Source organism: Tachyglossus aculeatus, unplaced genomic scaffold (assembly GCF_015852505.1).
Source record: "Tachyglossus aculeatus isolate mTacAcu1 unplaced genomic scaffold, mTacAcu1.pri scaffold_164_arrow_ctg1, whole genome shotgun sequence".
Taxonomy (NCBI): Eukaryota; Metazoa; Chordata; class Mammalia; order Monotremata; family Tachyglossidae; genus Tachyglossus; species Tachyglossus aculeatus.
This window is the reverse complement of record NW_024044887.1, coordinates 253,452-273,348: the sequence shown is the minus strand read 5'-3', so window position 1 is coordinate 273,348 and position 19,897 is coordinate 253,452. Positions and strand designations below refer to the sequence as shown.

The 19,897-nt window shown below is 47.4% G+C and overlaps 1 protein-coding gene across 1 annotated transcript; it reads right to left on the bottom strand.

The window, feature by feature from the left end:
- Positions 1–1,593: 1,593 nt before the first annotated feature.
- LOC119923255 (olfactory receptor 14A16-like) lies at positions 1,594–2,545 on the bottom strand. The gene is given in 2 exon segments (XM_038742721.1): positions 1,594–1,860; positions 1,862–2,545. Coding segments are annotated over 2 exon segments (951 nt in total).
- Between the last annotated feature and the right edge of the window lie 17,352 nt (positions 2,546–19,897).

The window sequence follows — 19,897 nt, the reverse complement described above, 5'->3', positions numbered from 1 at the left end:
CTGTGGCAAGCTGGGGATGCCCGATGGCAGCGGAGGCTCTCGGTGCTGGACTCCTTGGAACTTGGGGTGGGCGGACACTTGTATTTTCTCCGCAGGAAACAGCCCAAGGCTCACCTCTTTTTCACAGAGCCTGAACCTGAGGAAGCCAAGGGTAGCATAAAGTAACAAGAAACAGATAAATACGGGACAACAACAGTCAGGCAATAGAGAAAGGACTCAGTTGTCCTCTTCACACCTGGACAGACAGACTGGAGTTGGAAAACCACACTTTAACAAGAAATTCTCTGTAGGGCCATGGGGAGGATAGTGGCTGTTTTGTGCCAGTGAGGATATCTTCATGCTAGAAAATTCAGCACAGAGAGATGGTTAATTGCAGGGTCGATCGCAATGAGAGAATAGTTGGGTTTATCAATGTCCAGATAGGACAATGTGTTCTGAGTTTATATACATGACCCCTAACCTCAAGGAGCTCAATCCTACCACCAGTAATTAATAAACTGCCATGAGTTCGGTGAGTCAGACCACAGAGATCATGTTTACCAACTATATTTTATTGTACCCTCCCAAATGAGTAGTAATTGCTCAGCACACAGTAAGGAGTCAATAAATACCACAGAATGATTGCTTAATTCTCTTCTAGGTAAGAGCAGTTGGAGCTTCTTAATTTGACTTATTCCACTAAGATTGTGAGCTATCCGAGGCAAGGGATTGTGTCTACCGATGCTATTATACCATACTCTCCCAGCACCTGGTAGAGTGTTCCTCACACAGTAAGCACTTAATAAATATCATTGATTGATTTGGAATGGCATTTATTGAGGTCCCAGTAGCTGCAATGCACAGTATGAAGCATTTGGAAAGGTAAAGAGAAAGGAGAGATATGTCATCTGCCCACCAGGAGTTAACACCCTAACAACAACAAACAGAAAGAGATCTATTCCAGATTTTCCCACTCCATCTCATGTCCTGAGAATTCTCTCCCCGTTTTTAACCAAACCCTCCATCTGTGCTTTAGAACGACTGCTCACTCTTCGTTTGAGGGGAAAATAAAGAAAAGGGGGAAGTTGGAGGGAGGCAGTGTAAATGAGGACAGGGAAGAAGAAAGGAGATGGGAAACAAAGAGGTCTCTCACTGTAGCAAGGCATGGAGTGCACAAAAATTGTTGTCTGTGTTTTTTCTGGACCCCTCCATGGAGCATTCATGGCCACCGGTCAAGATTTCAAACTTCATAATGATAATAATGGTCATGATATCTGTAAAAGCACTTACCATATGCCAAACACTGTATTAGACATGGTTTGCTGAGTACAAACACAGTCCTTACCCCACATAGGCTCTTAGGCTAAGTAGGAGAGAGTGGATATTTCATCCCCATTATAAAGATAAGGAAACAGAGGTAGAGAAGTCTTTACTGAGTTTTCCAATGTCACACTACGGACAGTGGCAGAGCCAGGACTAGCATCCAGGTCCTCAGACTCCCAGGCCACTGCTCTTTCCACTAGAACACCTAGACAGTGCTGTGGTGAAACCATTCTGGAGTGAAGACTGGTTAGGTCAGAGCCAAGGTCAGGGCAGTCCGTGGAGAAGGTCCTTTTATTCGATAGATAGTTTCTCCTTTGAGAAATGTTTTGGCCACAGCAGCCTTCCCATCGCTGCCTTCATGTCCCGGTTCCTCAGGCTGTAGATGAGGGGATTAAGGGTCGGGGGCACCACGGCATAGAACACAGACGCCAGCAGGTCCACTGCAGAGGGAGAGTCTGATATTGGCTTAAGATAGGCAGACATGCCAGAAATGAGGAACAGAGTGACGACGACCAGGTGGGGCAGACAGGTGGAGAAGGCTTTGGAGCGGCCCTCCGCCTGATGGCATCCTCAGCACTGCTGAGAAGATGCGGACATAGGAGCCCACGATGAGCACGAAGCAGAAGAAAGCTAAGCATGTGCTGATGGCTAAACTCACATCTTCCATAACATGGTCAGAGGAACAAGCAAGTCTTAGCAACTGGGGACCATCGCAGAAGAACTGGTGGACAGTTTTGGGGCCACAGAAGAATAGAGAGAAGGTGCTGGCTGTGTACATGATGGCACTCAAACAGCTGCTGAACCAAGAGGCAGCCAACATGCGTACACAGGCCCCATGGGCCATGATGATCTCATAGTGCAGGGGGCGGCAGATGGCAGCATAGCGGTCGTGGGACATCACTGTGAGCAGGGCCATCTCTGATCCCGCGAATAAAAATACGAGGAATACCTGAGCAGCGCAGCCCAGCAGAGAGATGGAGTTGACATTCGTGAGGGAATTGAGGATGGATTTGGGGACTGTGACAGAGATGTAGCCGAGGTCAACGACGGACAGGTTCTTGAGGAAGAAGTACATGGGGGTGTGGAAGTGCCGGTCAACAGTTGTGACGGCAATGATGAGGAGATTCCCCATCAGGGCTGCCAGATAGATCAGAAGGAACAGTGCAGCGTGGATCAGCTGCAACTCCCGGATGTCGGAGAGTCCCAGGAGGAGGAATTCTGTTACTGCCGTGATGTTAGACATGGTCTGGGAGTGTCATGAACTGCCTGTGAGAGTGAAGAATGGAGCAAAGTCAACATCCTAAACTGAGCATCTTCTGAGTCTACTATTAGTGTTGGAGGTTTTCTGGAGAAGAGCTATAACCAATCAGAAGAACATTTATCATCTGATGGGGTGACAGGAGGCAGGAGTGCATTTTGGCCCAGATACAACAGCAAAAAATGATAATTAGGCTATCTGTTAAGCACAGTTTTAAGTGCTGGGGTAGATAAAAGATAAACAGCACCTCACAATCTAAGTAGGAGGGAGAACAGCTTTTAATCCCCATTTTACAGGTGAGGAAACTGAGGCCCAGAGAGGTTAAATGACTTTAAAAGATGATGATGATGGCATTTGTTAAGCGCTTACTATGTGACAAGCTAGCTATGTGTTCGAAGGACTGCGGGCCTACAAGGTAGTCAGGTGGTCCCACGTGGGGATCACACTTTTAATAGCCATTTTACAGATGAGGTAACTGAGGCATAGAAACGTTACGTGACTTGCCCAAAGTCACACTGTTGACAAGTGGATTAGAACCAGTGACCTCTGACTCCCAAGCCTGTTCTCTTCTCACTGAGCCACGCTGCTTCTCTGAAAGATCTCTTAAAGATCACCCAGCAGGCAAATGACAGAGTCATGTTAAAACCAAGGTCCTCTGACTCCCAGCCTCGTAGTCTTTCCACTAGGTCATGCCTCTACTGCAGTGATACTCTTACTCACACCATCTTCAAAAACCTTACTAAATCACATCTCCTCCAAGTAGCCTCCTCTGATTATACTCTCATTTCCCCACTCTATTGGCCTTCCCTTCTATTTCATCTATACACTTGAATCAGTACCGTTTGAGAACGTTTTTTCTCACTCCATCCACAGACACACAGCACTTATACCCATATCTTTATTTGCTGTGACTTCCACTACTTTTAATTTACTTGAATGCCTGTCTCCCCAACTAGTATTTTAGCTACTTTTTAAAAAATGGTAGTTGTTAAGCGATTGCGATGTGCCAAGTCCTGTTCTAAACACTGGGATAGATGCAAGGCAATCAGGTTGTTCCACGGGGGGTTCAAAGTTTTAGTCCCCTCTTTTACAGATGAGGTAACTGAGGCACAGAGAAGTTAAATGACTTGTCTAATACCATAAACCTGACAAGTGGCAGAGCTCCTTGAGCACAGTGGTCATATGTGCTGTAATTTTCCAAGTACTTAGTACAGTGCTCTGCACCTAGTCAGTGCTCATTGATACCATTTCTTTATTGATTGATCTAAGCATTAGGGTATGTATCCTTTAAGAACATTGATATTTACCCCACTCCCAGTCGCACAGCACTTTGTCCAAAGCCTTATACTGTGCTGCATCTCCTATCTGTAACTTATTTTAATGCTTGTCTCTCTTACTCATCTATATACCCCTTAAGGGAAGGGGTCATGTCTACCAGCTTGTTGTATTGTGCTCTTCCCAGTGCTTAATACAATGCTCTGCACCAAAAAGCACTTAATAAATGCAATCGATTGAGATATGATTGCAGGTAGAACCCAGATATATTTCCATGCCAGTGAGTCAGCAGGTATTCACTGCACCCTCCCACGAGGTCATCCACTGCCCTTCATTGACAGGGATCGTGGTAAAGAATAAACCTTCTCTCAAAATCTACCCCCTCCACCAGTGTTTCTGACCCCATTTGATACCATACACTGGCCAGTGGCTTCTTCTACATTGCTTGTAAACGTGCTCACATATCCCCTAAAAAGCACTCTTTGTCCTCACAGCTACCACCAGCTATTGTCCTATCTTCCTCCTACCATTCTTTTCCAAACTCCTTGAGCAGGTTGTCTGCTTCTTCTCCTCCAATTCTGTCCTTGATTCACTCCAATCTGGTTTTTGCCCCTTTGGCTCCGCTGAAGCTGCCTTCTCCAAGATCACCAGTTTTGCCTTTTGCCCAATCCAACGGCCTCCATCCTCATCATCCTTGATGTCTCAGTTGCCCTCAACATTGTCTACCACCCCCTTCTTGTGGCAACATTCTAAACACTTGCCATTCCCCAGTTCTTTGAGGAGCTGGCAGTCGAGGAGAAGCAGTCGGTCTAGGAAGAGAAAGCCATCAAAGTGAAGGAACAGCAGCAGCAGCAGCAGCAGCAGCAGCAGCAGCAGCAGCAGCCCCAACAACAGCAACAGCAGGTATATTCCGGTGGGGCCTAAGGGAAGCAGTGAGGCACCTGGCCAGGCTCCTCAGGTCATCCAGAAGAGGGGCATCAGCCGGGTGCCCGACCCTGGCAGTTCAGGTGGGTAGGGCTCTCAGACCGTTTGCTCCGTAGCTGCCGAGGAATCCCCGTCCCCCATAACATCGCCAAGATCCACCCTTTCCTCTCCATCCAAGCCGCTACCTTGCTGGTTCAATCTCTCATCCTATCCCGACTGGATTATTGCATCAGCCTCCTCTTTGATCTCCCATCCTCCTGTCTCTCCCCACTTCAGTCTTCACTCTGCTGCCCGGATCATCTTTGTGCAGAAATGCTCAGGGCATGTCACCCCCCTCCTCAAAAATCCCCAGTCGCTGCCCGTCAACCCACGAATCAAGCAAAAACTCCTCACTCTCGGCTTCAAGGATCTCCATCACCTCGCCCCCTCCTACCTCACCTCTTTTCTCTCCTTCTCCAGCCCAGCCCGCACCCTACCGCTCCACAGCTCCTAACCTCCTCACTGTACCTCGTTCTCACCTGTCCCGCCGTCGAACCCCGGCCCACATCCTTTCATTCAATCATATTAATTCAGTGCTTACTGTGTGCAGAGCACTGTACTAAGCTCTTGGGAAGTACAAGTTGGCAACATAAAGAGATGGTCCCTACCCAACAGCGGGCTCACGTCCTTCCCCCGGCCTGGAATGCCCTCCCTCCACACATCCACAAAACTAGCTCTCTTTCCCCCTTCAAAGTCCTGCTGAGAGCTCATCTCCTTCAGGAGGCCTTCCCAGACTGAGCCCCCTTTTTCCTCTCCTCCTCCCCATCCCCCCTGCCCTACCTGCTTAGCCTCCCCACAGCACTTGTATATATATTTGTAGAGATTTACTACTCTATTTATTTTACTTGTACATATTTACCATTCTATTTATTTTGTTAATGGTGTCCATATAGCTTTAATTCTATCTGTTCTGACAATTTTGACACCAGTCTACATGTTTTGTTTTGTTGTCTGTCTCCCCCTTCTACACTGTGAGCCCGTTGTTGGGGAGGGACCATCTCTATTTGTTGCTGACTTGTACTTCCCAAGTGCTTGGGACAGTGCTCTGCAAACAGTAAGCACTCAATGAATATGATTGAATGAATGAATAAATTACCCAGCCTCGGCTTCTCTGACACTGTCCTCTCCTAGTTTTCCACCCATTTGTGATCTCTTTCACAGGCTCCTCTGCCTCCCACCCTCTAAATGTGGGAGTCCCTCAAGGATCGGTTCAGAACCCCTTTGATTCTACAGATACACCCACTCCCTTGCACAATTCATTTGCTCCCATGACTCGAAATATCTCCTCTACATGGATGATTCCCTAATTTACCTCTCCAGCCCAGACTCTCTCCTTCTCAGCAGTCTCATATTTACTCTTGCCTTCAAGACATTTCTATTGGGATTTCCTGTTGTCACCTCAAAGTGAACAAGCTCAAAACAGAACTCCTCATCTTCAGCCCCAGACTCTGTCCTCCCCCTGTCTTTAGGATTACTGAAGACAACACCACTATCCTCCTTGTGTCACAAGTGTGTATTCTTGCCATTATCATCGACATCTCTCTCATTTAACCCACATATTCAATATGTCACCAAACCCTGTTGCTTTTACCTTCACAACATCACTGAAACCCATCCTAAACTCTCCATCCAAATTGCTGCTATGTTGATCCAAGCACTTATCATAGTCTGATTCGAAGACTGCAGCAGCCTCCTGGCTGACCTTGCTGCCTCCTGTCTTTCCCCAGTCCAGATCATACTTCACTCTGCTGACTGGATCATTTTTCTAGAAAAATGTTCAGTCCACATCTCCCCACTCCTCTGGAACCTCCAGTGGTTTCCCACGAACCTCTGTATCAAACAGAAACTTTTACCATCGGCTTTCCAGCGCTCAATTGCCTTGCCCCCTCCTACCTTACCTGCCTGATTTCAGACTACAACCCGGCCCGCACATTTCACTCCTCTAACGTCAATGTACTCACCGCACCTCAGTCTCATTTCCCTCACTGCCAACCTCTCACCCACATCATGCATATGACCTGGAGGGCCGTTACTCTACATATCTGACAGACACCACTCCATCAGCCCAACAGCACTTAGGTGCATATCTGTAATTTATTTATTTATATTAACAGCCATCTCCTACTCCAGATGTGAAGCTTGTTGTGAGCTGGGGATGTGTCTGTTTATTGGTGTATTGTACTCTACCAAATGATTAGTTCAGTCCATTGCACACAGTGAGTGTTTAATAAATATGATTGATTAATTGATTGATTGGGCTCTCCAGTCCTCAAAAATCTCCAGCGGTTGCCCATCCACCTCCACATCGAATAGAAATGCCTTGCCCTCAGCTTTTCAATTCCCAATCGGCCTGGCCCTTCATATCTTACCTGGCTGATTACACACTACAACACAGGTCACAGGCTTCACTACTCTAATGCCAACCTACTCACTGTACCCCAGTCTTGTCTACCTCACCTCTGACCATTGGCTGACATCCTGCCTCTAACATGGGACTCTATCCCTGTTAATATGTGGCAGACTCTCACTCTCCCTATCTTCAAAGCCCTATAAGAATCTCACCTCTTCCAAGAGGCCTTCCCCTCTCAAGCTCTCATTTCCCTTACTGAGGATCGGGGTGGGGGTTCTCTCTCTCCCCACACCTTATTGATAACTTGTGCTTAGCTCAGCATTTAGCATCGTGTTTGGAGTGAGTGCTTTATCAACCCCACCCATTTCAGGAGGAACTCACTGACCTGGGATGGGTTCGTGCTTACTTGCCCCTGCTGCTCTCCTCATCCTGTGGGTCTGCAGGCCATCGATTGCCTCTTGTGGAGGTTGACTAACTGGAAAATCATTTTGATTTTAAGCACCATAGATTTTCTCCTGGGGCTGGACTGTTCTGTGACTGGCACAACTTCGTCCCCCGCAAAGTCCCAGAAGTGGGAGCTGCACAAGTCCCAAAGGGTCTCCAGAGTGCAGGCACGTGCCAGTGGGGCAGGCCACCTGGTTTCAGAGATGGGGCTGTTCCCAGGGCACAACCAGGGAGGAATTGGTTCTGCCTTCTCCTCAGTCTCAGATGGACCATGATGACGTGATACTTCAGCACCTTGAAGCCAACCCAGTGGACACAAGCCTGGCAAATGCATGGAAGGGAGGGACCATGACTGTTCCCTACCAGACTGAAAGCCCCTTGGGGTTAGGGATCATATCTGTTAACTCTATTGTACTCTTTCAGTGCTTAGTATGGTGTTCTTTCCACAGTAAATGGTCAGTTAGTAAGACTGGTAGATGGATTGACTGATTGATTGAAGAGGACATCCTCCTACACAAACATTTTCCAGGCGCAGATCCCCTCTAGATCACTGTGCCTGTATTTCGAACCCCTCTTCACTGACAAGGAAACCTTGGCGTTATCCTTAACTCCTTTTTCTCAATCAACCCAAATATTCCAATCCATCACTAAATCCTGTTGATTCCACCTTCACAACATCGCTACAATCTGCCCTTTCCTCTCCAACCAAACTGCTACCACATTAATCCAATCACTTATCCTACCCTGCCTTGATTACTATATCAGCCTCCTTGCTGACCTCCCAGCCTCCTGTGTCTCCCCACTCCAGTCCGTACTTTACTCTGCTGCCCAGATCTGTTTTCTACAGCAATGCTTAGTCCATGTTTCCCCACTCCTCAAGAAACTCCAATGGTCGCCTATCCACCATGGCATCAAACAAAACCTCCTCACCATAGCTGTTAAATCATTCAATCACCTAGCCCCCTCCTACCTGACTCTGCTACTCTCCTACTACAACCCAGCCCACACATGGAAATCCTTTAATGCTAAACTTCTCACTGTACCTTGACCTCATCTATCTCACCACCAACTTCTTGGCCTTGTCCTACCTCTGACCTGGAATGCCCTTCCTCCTCTTATCGGACAGAAAATTACTCTCTCCACCTTCAAATCCTTATTGAAGGCACATCTCCTCCAAGAGGCCTTCCCTGACTAAGCCCCCCTTTCCTCTGCTCCCTTTCCCTTCTACGACACCCTGACTTGCTCCCTTCATTCATCCCTTGATAGTGGCAGACAGCATGGTTCTCTGTGTGTGCTGCAAGGCACAGGAACTCAGCTCAGACTGTGGTTTGGAACGGGGAAGAGGAGAGAATGGGGAACAAACTGTTGTGGCAAGCTGGGGATGCCCCATGGCAGCGGAGGCTCTCAGCGCTGGACTCCCTGGCACCTGGGGTGGGCGGACACTTGTTTAGTCTCCACAGGAAACAGCCCAAGGCTCCCCTCTTTTTCACAGAGCCTGAACCTGAGGAAGCCAAGGGTAGCATAGAGTAACAAGAAACAGATAAATACAGGACAACCAGCAGTCAATAGAGAAATGACTCAGTTGTCCTTTTCACACTTGGACAGACAGATTGGAGTTGGAAAACCACACTTTAACAGGAAATTCTCAGTAGGGCCATGGGGAGGATAGTGGCTGATTTGTGCCAGTGAGGATATCCTCATGCTAGAAAATTCAGCACAGAGAGATGGTTAATTGCAGGGTCGATCGCAGTGAGAGAATAGTTGGGTTTACCAATGTCCAGATAGGACAATGTGTTCTGAGTTTATATACATGACCCCTAACCTCAAGGAGCTCAATCCTACCACCAGTAATTAATAAATTGCCATGAGGTCTGTGAGTCAGACCGCAGAGATCATGTTTACCAACTATATTTTATTGTACCCTCCCAAGTGAGTAGTAAGTGCTCAGCACAAAGTAAGGAGTCAATAAATATCACAGAATGATTGCTTAATTCTCTTCTAGGTAAGAGCAGTTGGAGCTTCTTAATTTGACTCATTCCACTAAGATTGTGAGCTATCCGAGGCAAGGGATTATGTCTACCGATGCTATTATACCGTACTCTCCCAGCACCTGGTAGAGTGCTCCTCACACAGTAAGCACTTAATAAATATCATTGATTGATTTGGAATGGCATTTATTGAGGTCCCAGTAGCTGCAACGCACAGTATGAAGCATTTGGAAAGGTAAAGAGAAAGGAGAGATATGTCATCTGCCCACCAGGAGTTAACACCCTAACAACAACAAACAGAAAGAGATCTATTCCAGATTTTCCCACTCCATCTCATGTCCTGAGAATTCTCTCCCCGTTTTTAACCAAACCCTCCATCTGTGCTTTAGAACGACTGCTCACTCTTCGTTTGAGGGGAAAATAAAGAAAAGGGGGAAGTTGGAGGGAGGCAGTGTAAATGAGGACAGGGAAGAAGAAAGGAGAAGTGAAAGAAAGAGGTCTCTAACTGTAACAAGGCATGGAGTGAATAAATATTGTTGTCTGTGTTTTTCCTGGACCCCTCCCTGGAGCGTTCGTGGCCACCGGTCAAGATTTCGAACTTCATAATGATAATAATGGTTGTGATATCTGTAAAGCACTTACCATATGCCAAACACTGTATTAGACATGGTTTGCTGGGTACAAACACAGTCCTTACCCCACATAGGCTCTCAGGCTAAGTAGGAGAGAGTGGATATTTCATCCCCATAATATAGATTACAGAAATCTTTACTGAGTTTTCCAATGTCACACTATGGACAGTGGCAGACCCAGGACTAGAATCCAGGTCCTCGGACTCCCAGGCCAGTGCTCTTTCCACTAGAACACCCAGGCAATGCTGTGGTGAAATCATTCTGGAGTGAAGACTGGTTAAGTCAGAGCCATGGTCAGGGCAGTCCGTGGAGAAGGAACTTTGATCCGACAGATAGTTTCTCCTTTGAGAAATGTTTTGGCCACAGCAGCCTTCCCATCGCTGCCTTCATCTCCCGGTTCCTCAGGCTGTAGATGAGGGGATTAAGGGTCGGGGGCACCAAGGCATAAAACACAGATGCCAGCAGGTCCACTGCAGAGGGGAGAGTCTGATATTGGCTTTAGGTAGGCAGAGAAGGCAGATGTGACAAACAGAGTGACGACGACCAGGTGGGGCAGACAGGTGGAGAAGGCTTTGGAGCGGCCCTCCGCCGACGGCATCCTCAGCACTGCTGAGAAGATGCGGATGTAGGAGCCCACAATGAGCATGAAGCGGAATTAAGCTAAGCACGTGCTGATGGCTAAACTCACATCTTCCATGGCGTGGTCAGAGGAACATGCAAGTCTTAGCAACTGGGGACCATCGCAGAAGAACTGGTGAACAGTGTTGGGGCCACAGAAGGATAGAGAGAAGGTGCTGGCTGTGTACATGATGGCATTCAAACAGCTGCTGAACCAAGAGGCAGCCAACATGCGTACACAGGCCCCGTGGGGCATGGTGATCTCATAGTGCAGGGGGCGGCAGATGGCGACATAGCGGTCGTGGGACATCACCGTGAGCAGGGCCATCTCTGATCCCGCGAATAAAAATACGAGGAATACCTGGGCAGCGCAGCCCAGCAGAGAGATGGAGTTGACATTCGTGAGGGAATTGAGGATGGATTTGGGGACTGTGACGGAGATGTAGCCGAGGTCAACGACGGACAGGTTCTTGAGGAAGAAGTACATGGGGGTGTGGAAGTGCCGGTCAACGGTCGTGACGACAATGATGAGGAGATTCCCCATCAGGGCTGCCAGATAGACCAGAAGGAACAGTGCAGCGTGGATCAGCTGCAACTCCCGGATGTCAGAGAGTCCCAGCAGGAGGAATTCTGTCACCGTCGTCATGTTAGACATGGTCTGGGAGGTGTCATGAACTGCCTGTGAGAGGGAAGAATGGTGCAAAGTCAACATCCCAAACTGAGCATCTTCTGAGTCTACTATTAGTGTTGGGGGTTTTCTGGAGAAGAGCTATAGCCAATCACTAGAACATTTATCACCTGATGGGGTGACAGGAGGCAGGAGTGCATTTTGGCCCAGATACAACAGCAAAAAATAATAATTAGGGTATCTGTTAAGCACGTACTATGTGTCAAACACAGTTTTAAGTGCTGGGGTAGATACAAGATAAACATCACCTCACAATCTAAGTAGGAGGGAGAACAGTTCTTAATTCCCATTTTACAGGTGAGGAAACTGAGGCCCAGAGAGGTTAAATGACTTTCAAAGATGATGATGATGGCATTTGTTAAGCGCTTACTATGTGACAAGCTAGCTATGTGTTCGAAGCGCTGGGGATGTACAAGGTAGTCAGGTTGTCCCACGTGGGGCTCACACTTTTAATCCCCATTTTACAGATGAGGTAACTGAGGCACAGAGACGTTACGTGACTTGCCCAAAGTCACACAGTTGAGAAGAGGATTAGAACCCATGACCTCTGACTCCCAAGCCCGTGCTCTTCTCGCTGAGCCACGCTGCTTCTCTGAAAGATCTCTTAAAGATCACCCAGCAGGCAAGTGACAGAGTCATGTTAAAACCAAGGTCCTCTGACTCCCAGCCTCGTAGTCTTTCCACTAGGTCATGCAGCTACTGCAGTGATACTCATACTCACACCATCTTCAAAAACCTTACTAAATCACATCTCCTCCAAGTAGCCTCCTCTGATTATACTCATTTCCCCACTCTATTGGCCTTCCCTTCTATTTCATCTATACACTTGAATCAGTACCGTTTGAGAATGTTTTTTCTCACTCCATCCACAGACACACAGCACTTATGCCCATATCTTTATTGGCTGCGACTTCCACTACTTTTAATTTACTTGAATGCCTGTCTCCCCAACTAGTATTTTAGCTACTTTTTTTAAAATGGTAGTTGTTAAGCAATTACTATGTGCCAAGCCCTGTTCTAAGCACTGGGATAGATGCAAGGCAATCAGGTTGTTCCGCGGGGGGTTCAAAGTTTTAGTCCCCTCTTTTACAGATGAGGTAACTGAGGCACAGAGAAGTTAAATGACTTGCCTAAAACCACAAAGCTGACAAGTGGCAGAGCTCCTTGAGCACAGTGGTCATATGCACTGCAATTTTCCAAGCACTTAGTACAGTGCTCTGCACCTAGTCAGTGCTCATTAATACCATTTCTTTATTGATTGATCTAAGCATTAGGGTCTGTATCCTTTAAGAACTTTGATATTTACGCCACTCCCAGTCGCACAGTACTGTGTCCAAAGCCTTATATTGTGCTGCATCTCCTATCTGTAACTTATTTTAATGCTTGTCTCTCTTACTCATCTATATACCCCTTAAGGGAAGGGGTCATGTCTACCAGCTTCTTCTATTGTGCTCTTCCCAGTGCTTAGTACAGTGCTCTGCACCAAAAAGCACTTAATAAATACAATTGATTGAGATATGATTGCAGGTAGAACCCAGATATATTTCCATGCCAGTGAGTCAGCAGGTATTCACTGCACCCTCCCACGAGGTCATCCACTGCCCTTCATTGACAGGGATCATGGTAAAGAGTAAACCTACTCTCAAAATCTACCCCCTCCACCAGTGTTTCTGACCCCATCTGATACCATACACTGGCCAGTGGCTTCTTCTACGTTGCTTGTAAACATGCTCACGTATCCCCTAAAAAGCACTCTTTGTCCTCACAACTACCACCAGCTATTGTCCTATCTTCCTCCTACCATTCTTTTCCAAACTCCTTGAGCAAGTTGTCAGCTTCTTCTCCTCCAATTCTGTCCTTGATTCACTCCAGTCTGGTTTCTGCCCCTTTGGCTCCACTGAAACTGCCTTCTCTAAGGTCACCAGTTTTGCCTTTTGCCCAATCCAACGGCCTCCATCCTCATCATCCTTGATGTCTCAGTTGCCCTCAACACTGTCAACCACCCCCTTCTTGTGGCAACATAATAAACACTTGCCATTCCCCAGTTCTTTGAGTAGCTGGCAATGGAGGAGAAACAGTCGGGCAAAGAAGAGGAAGCCATTAAGGAGAAGGAACAGCAGCAGCAGCAGCAGCAGCAGCAGCAGCAGCAACAGCAACAGCAGGTATATTCCGGTGGGGCCTAAGGGAAGCAGTGAGGCACCTGGCCGGGCTCCTCAGGTCATCCAGAAGAGGGGCATCAGCCGGGTGCCCGACCCTGGTAGTTCAGGTGGGGAGAGCTCTCGGGCTGTCTGCCCCGTAGCTGCCGAGGAATCCCCGTCTCCCATAACATCGCCAAGATCCACCCTTTCCTCTCCATCCAAGCTGCTACCTTGCTGGTTCAATCTCTCATCCTATCCCTACCGGATTATTGCATCAGCCTCCTCTTTGATCTCCCATCCCCCGGTCTATCCCCACTTCAGTCTTCACTCTGCTGCCCGGATCATCTTTGTGCAGAAACGCTCTGGGCGTGTTACCCCCCTCCTCAAAAATCTCCAGTTGCTGCCTGTCAACCCACGAATCAAACAAAAACTCCTCACTCTCGGCTTCAAGGCTCTCCATCACCTCGCCCCCTCCTACCGCACCTCCCTTCTCTCCTTCTCCAGCCCAGCCCGCACCCTACTGCTCCATGGCCCCTAACCTCCTCACTGTACCTCGTTCTTGCCTGTCCCGCCGTCGACCCCCGGCCCACGTCCTTTCATTCAATCATATTTATTCAGTGCTTACTGTGTGCAGAGCACTGTACTAAGCTCTTGGGAAGTACAAGTTGGCAACATATAGAGATGGTCCCTACCCAACAGTGGGCTCACGTCCTTCCCCCAGCCTGGAATGCCCTCCCTCCACACATCCACAAAACTAGCTCTCTTTCCCCCTTCAAAGTCCTACTGAGAGCTCATCTCCTACAGGAGGCCTTCCCAGATTGAGCCCCCTTTTTCCTCTCCTCCTCCCCATCCCCCCCACCCTACCTGCTTTGCCTCCCCACAGCACTTGTATATATATTTGTAGAGATTTACTACTCTATTTATTTTACTTGTACATATTTACTATTCTATTTATTTTGTTAATGGTGTGCATATAGCTTTAATTCTATCTGTTCTGACGATTTTGATACCTGTCTACATGTTTTGTTTTGTTGTCTATCTCCCCCTTCTACACTGTGAGCCCGTTATTGGGGAGGGACCGTCTCTATATGTTGCCGACCTGTACTTCCCAAGCGTTTAGTACAGTGCTCTGCACACAGTAAGCGCTCAATAAATACAATTGAATGAATGAACGAATTACCCAGCCTCGGCTTCTCTGACACTGTCCTCTCCTAGTTTTCCACCCATTTGTGATCTCTTTCAGAGGCTCCTCTGCCTCCCACCCTCTAAATGTGGGAGTCCCTCAAGGGTTGGTTCAGAACCCCTTTTGATTCTACAGATACACCCACTCCCTTGCACAATTCATTTGCTCCCATGTCTTCAAATGCCTCCTCTACATGGATGATTTCCTAATTTACCTCTCCAGCCCTGACTCTCTCCTTCTCAGCAGTCTCGTATTGACTCTTGCCTTCAAGACATTTCTATTTGGATTTCCTGTTGTCACCTCAAAGTGAACAAGCTCAAAACAGAACTCCTCATCTTCGACCCCAGACTCTGTCCTCCCCCTGTCTTTAGGATCACTGAAGACAACACCACTATCCTCCTTGTGTCACAAGTGTGTATTCTTGCCATTATCATCGACATCTCTCTCATTTAACCCACCTATTCAATATGTCAACAAACCCTGTTGCTTTTACCTTCACAACACCACTGAAACCCATCCTTAACTCTCCATCCAAATTGCTGCTATGTTGATTCAAGCACTTATTGTAGTCTGACTCGATGACTGCAGCAGCCTCCTGGCTGACCTTGCTGCCTCCTGGCTTTCCCCATTACAGTCCATACTTCACTCTGCTGACTGGATCACTTTTCTAGAAAAATGTTCAATCCGCATCTCCCCACTCCTCGGGAACCTCCAGTGGTTTCCCATGAACCTCCGCATCAAACAGAAACTTTTACCGTCGGCTTTCCAGCGCTCAATGGCCTTGCTGCCCTCCTACCTTACCTGCCGGATTTCCTACTACAATCCAGTCTGCACATTTCACTCCTCTAACTTCAACCTACTCACTGCACCTCAGACTCATTTACTCCACTGCCAACCTCTCACCCACATCATGCGTCTGACCTGGAGTGCTCTTACTCTTCATATCTGACAGTTCATTCTCCCCACTGTCAAAGTCTTATTCATTCATTCAGTCATTCAATTGCATTTATTGAGTGCTTACTGTGTGCAGAGCACTGTACCAAGTGCTTGGGAAGTACAAGTTGGCAACATATAGAGATGGTCCGTACCCAAGCACATCTCCTCTAAGAGGTCTTCCTTAACTAAGCCTTCATTTCCTCTTCTCCCACTCCCTCGGCATCATCCTTACACTTGGATTTGTACCCTTTCTTCACCCCGTCATCAGCCCCACAGCACTTACATATATTTCTGTAATTTATTTATTTATATTAGTGTCTTCTTCCACTCCTGACTGTAAGCTCGATATGGGCTGGGGATGTGTCTGTTTATCGGTGCATTGTACTCTCCCAAATGATTAGTATAGTCCTTGGAACACAGTAAGTGTTTAATAAATAGGATTGCTAGATTAATCGATTGATTGGTCTCTCCAGTCCTCAAAAATCTCCAGCGGTTGCCCATCCACTTCCACATCGAATAGAGATGCCTTGCTCTCAGCTTTTAAATTCTCCATTGGCCGGGCCCTTCATACCTTACCTGGCTGATTACCCCCTACAACCCAGGCCACACACATCACTACTCTACTGCCAACCTACTCATTGTGCCTTCATCTTGTCTACCTCACCTCTGACCACTTGCCTACATCCTGTCTCTAGCCTGGGATTCTTTTCCAGTTCATATCTGGTAGACTCTCACTCTCCCTATCTTCAAAGCCTTATACGAATCACATCTCTTCCAAGAGGCCTTTCCCTCTCAAGCCCTCATTTCCCCTATGGAGGACCAGAGGGGGGGGGGGGTCTCTCCCCACATCTTATTGATAACTTGTGTTTAGCTCAGCATTTAGCATCGTGTTTGGAGTGAGTGCTTTATCAACCCCACACATCTCAGGAGGAACTCACTGACGTGGGATGGGTTCGTGCTTACTTGCCCCTGCTGCTCTCCTCATCCTGTGGGTCTGCAGGCCATCCATCACCTCTTGTGGAGGTTGGCAAACTGGAAAATCATTTTGATTTTAAGCACCATAGATTTTCTCCTGGGGCTGGACTGTTCTGTGACTGGCACAGCCTCATCCACCACAAAGTCCCAGAAGTGGGAGCTGCACAAGTCCCAAAGGGTCTCCAGAGTGCAGGCACGTGCCAGTGGGGCAGACCATCTGGTTTCAGAGATGGGGCTATTCCCAGGGCACAACCAGGGAGGAATTGGTTCTGCCTTCTCCTCAGTCTCAGATGGACCATGATGACGTGATACTTCAGCACCTTGAAGCCAACCCAGTGGACACAAGCCTGGCAAATGCATGGAAGGGAGGGACCATGACTGTTCCCTACCGGGCTGAAAGCCCCTTGGAGTCAGGGATCATATCTGTTAACTCTATTGTACTCTTTCAGTGCTTAGTACGGTGTTCTGTCCACAGTAAATGGTCAGATAGTAAGACTGGTAGATGGATTGACTGATTGATTGAAGAGGACATCCTCCTACACAAACATTTTCCAGGCACAGATCCCCTCCAGATCACTGTGCCTGTATTTCGAACCCCTCTTCACTGACAAGTTAACCTTGGCATTATCCTTAACTCCTCTTTCTCAATCAACCCAAATATTCCAATCCATCACTAAATCCTGTCGATTCCACCTTCACGACATCGCTACAATCTGCCCTTTCCTCTCCATCCAAACTGCTACCACATTAATCCAATCACTTATCCTACCCTGCCTTGATTACTATATCAGCCTCCTTGCTGACCTCCCAGCCTCCTGTGTCTCCCCACTCCAGTTCATACTTTACTCTGCTGCCCAGATCTGTTTTCTACAACAATGTTTAGTCCATGTTTCCCCACTCCTCAAGAAACTCCAGTGGTCGCCTATCCACCATGGCATCAAACAAAACCTCCTCACCATAGGTGTTAAATCATTCAATCACCTAGCCCCCTCCTACCTGACTCTGCTACTCTCCTACTACAACCCAGCCCACACACGGTACTCCGTTAATGCTAAACTTCTCACTGTACCTTGACCTCATCTATCTCACCACCAACTTCTTGACCTTGTCCTACCTCTGGCCTGGAATGCCCTTCCTCCTCATATCAGACAGAAAATTACTCTCTCCACCTTCAAAGCCTTATTGAAGGCACATCTCCTCCAAGAGGCCTTCCCTGACTAAGCCCTCCTTTCCTCTTCTCCCTTTCCTTTCCATGACACCCTGACTTGCTCCCTTCATTCATCCCATGATAGCAGCAGACAGCATGGTTCTCCGTGTGTGGTGCAGGTCACAGGAGCTCAGCTCAGACTGCGGTTTGGAAAGGGGAAAAGGAGGGAACAGGGAACAAACTGCTGTGGCAAGCTGGGGGTGCCCCACGGCAGCAGAGGTTCTCAGTCCTGGACTCCTTGGCACCTGGGGTAGGCGGATATTTGTGTTGTCTCTGCAGGAAACAGCCCAAGGCTCCCCTCTTTGTCATGGAGCCTGAACCTGAGGAAGCCAAGGGTAGCATAGAGTAACAAGAAACAGATAAATACAGGACAACCACAGTCACGCAATAGAGAAATGACTCAGTTGTCCTTTTCACACCTGGACAGACAGACTGGAGTTGGAAAACCACACTGGAACAGGAAATTCTCAGTAGGGCCATGGGGAGGATAGTGGCTGATTTATGCCAGTGAGGATATCCTCATGCTAGAAAATTCAGCACCGAGAGATGGTAAATTGCAGGGTCGATCGCAGTGAGAGAATAGTTGGGTTTATCAATGTCCAGATAGGACAATAATAATAACAATAATAATAATGATAATAATAATAGCATTTATTAAGCACTTATTATGTGCCAAGCAGTGTTCAAAACGCTGGGGAGTTTACAAGGTGATCAGGTTGTCCCATGCAGGGCTCACAGTCTTAATCCCCATTTTACAGATGAGGTAACTGAGGCCCAGAGAAGTTAAGTGACTTGCCCAAAGCCACACAGCTGAGAAGTGGCAGAGTCGGGATTTGAACCCATGACCTCTGACTCCAAAGCCCGTGCTCTTTCCACTGAGCCACGCTGCTTCTCTGTGTTCTGAATTCAGAAACACGACCCCTAACCTCAAGGAGCTCAATCCTACCACCAGTAATGAATAAACTGCCATGAGTTCTGTGAGTCGGACCGCAGAGATCATGTTTACCAACTATATTTTATTGTACCCTCCCAAATGAGTGGTAAGTGCTCAGCACACAGTAAGGAGTCAATAAGTACCACAGAATGATTGCTCAATTCTCTTCTGGGTAAGAGCAGTTGGAGCTTCTTAATTTGATTCAATAAACTAAGATTGTGAGCTATCTGAGGCAACGGATTGTGTCTACCGATGCTATTATACCGTACTCTCCCAAGCACTTGGTACAGTGCTCCTCACACAGTAAGCACTTAATAAATATCATTGATTGATTTGGAATGGTATTTATTGAGGTCCCAGTAGCTGCAATGCACAGTATGAAGCATTTGAAAAGGTAAACAGAAAGGAGAGATATGTCATCTGCCCACCAGGAGTTAACACTCTAACAACAACAAACAGAAAGAGATCTATTCCAGATTTTCCCACTCCATCTCATGTCTTCAGAATTCTCTCTCCATTTTTAACCAAACCCTCCATTTGTGCTTCAGAACAACTGCTCCCTCTTCGTTTGAGGGGAAAATAAAGAACAGGGGGAAGTCAGAGGGAGGCGGTGTAAATGCGGAGAGGGAAGAAGAAAGGAGAAGTGAAACAAAGAGGTCTCTCACTGTAGCAAGGCATGCAGTGCGTAAAAAGTGTTGTCTCTGTTTTTCCCGAACCCCACCATGGAGCGTTTGTGGCCACCGGTCAAGATTTCAAGCTTCATAATGATAATAATGATTGTGATATCTGTAAAGCACTTACCATATACCAAGCACTGTATTAGTCATGGTTTGCTGGGTACAAACATAGTCCTTACCCTACATAGGCTCTCAGTCTAAGAAGGAGAGAGTGGGTATTTCATCCCCATTATAAAGATAAGGAAACAGAGGTACAGGAATTATTACTGAGTTTTCCAATGTCACACTAGAGACAGTGGCAGAGCCAGGACTAGAATCCAGGTCCTCGG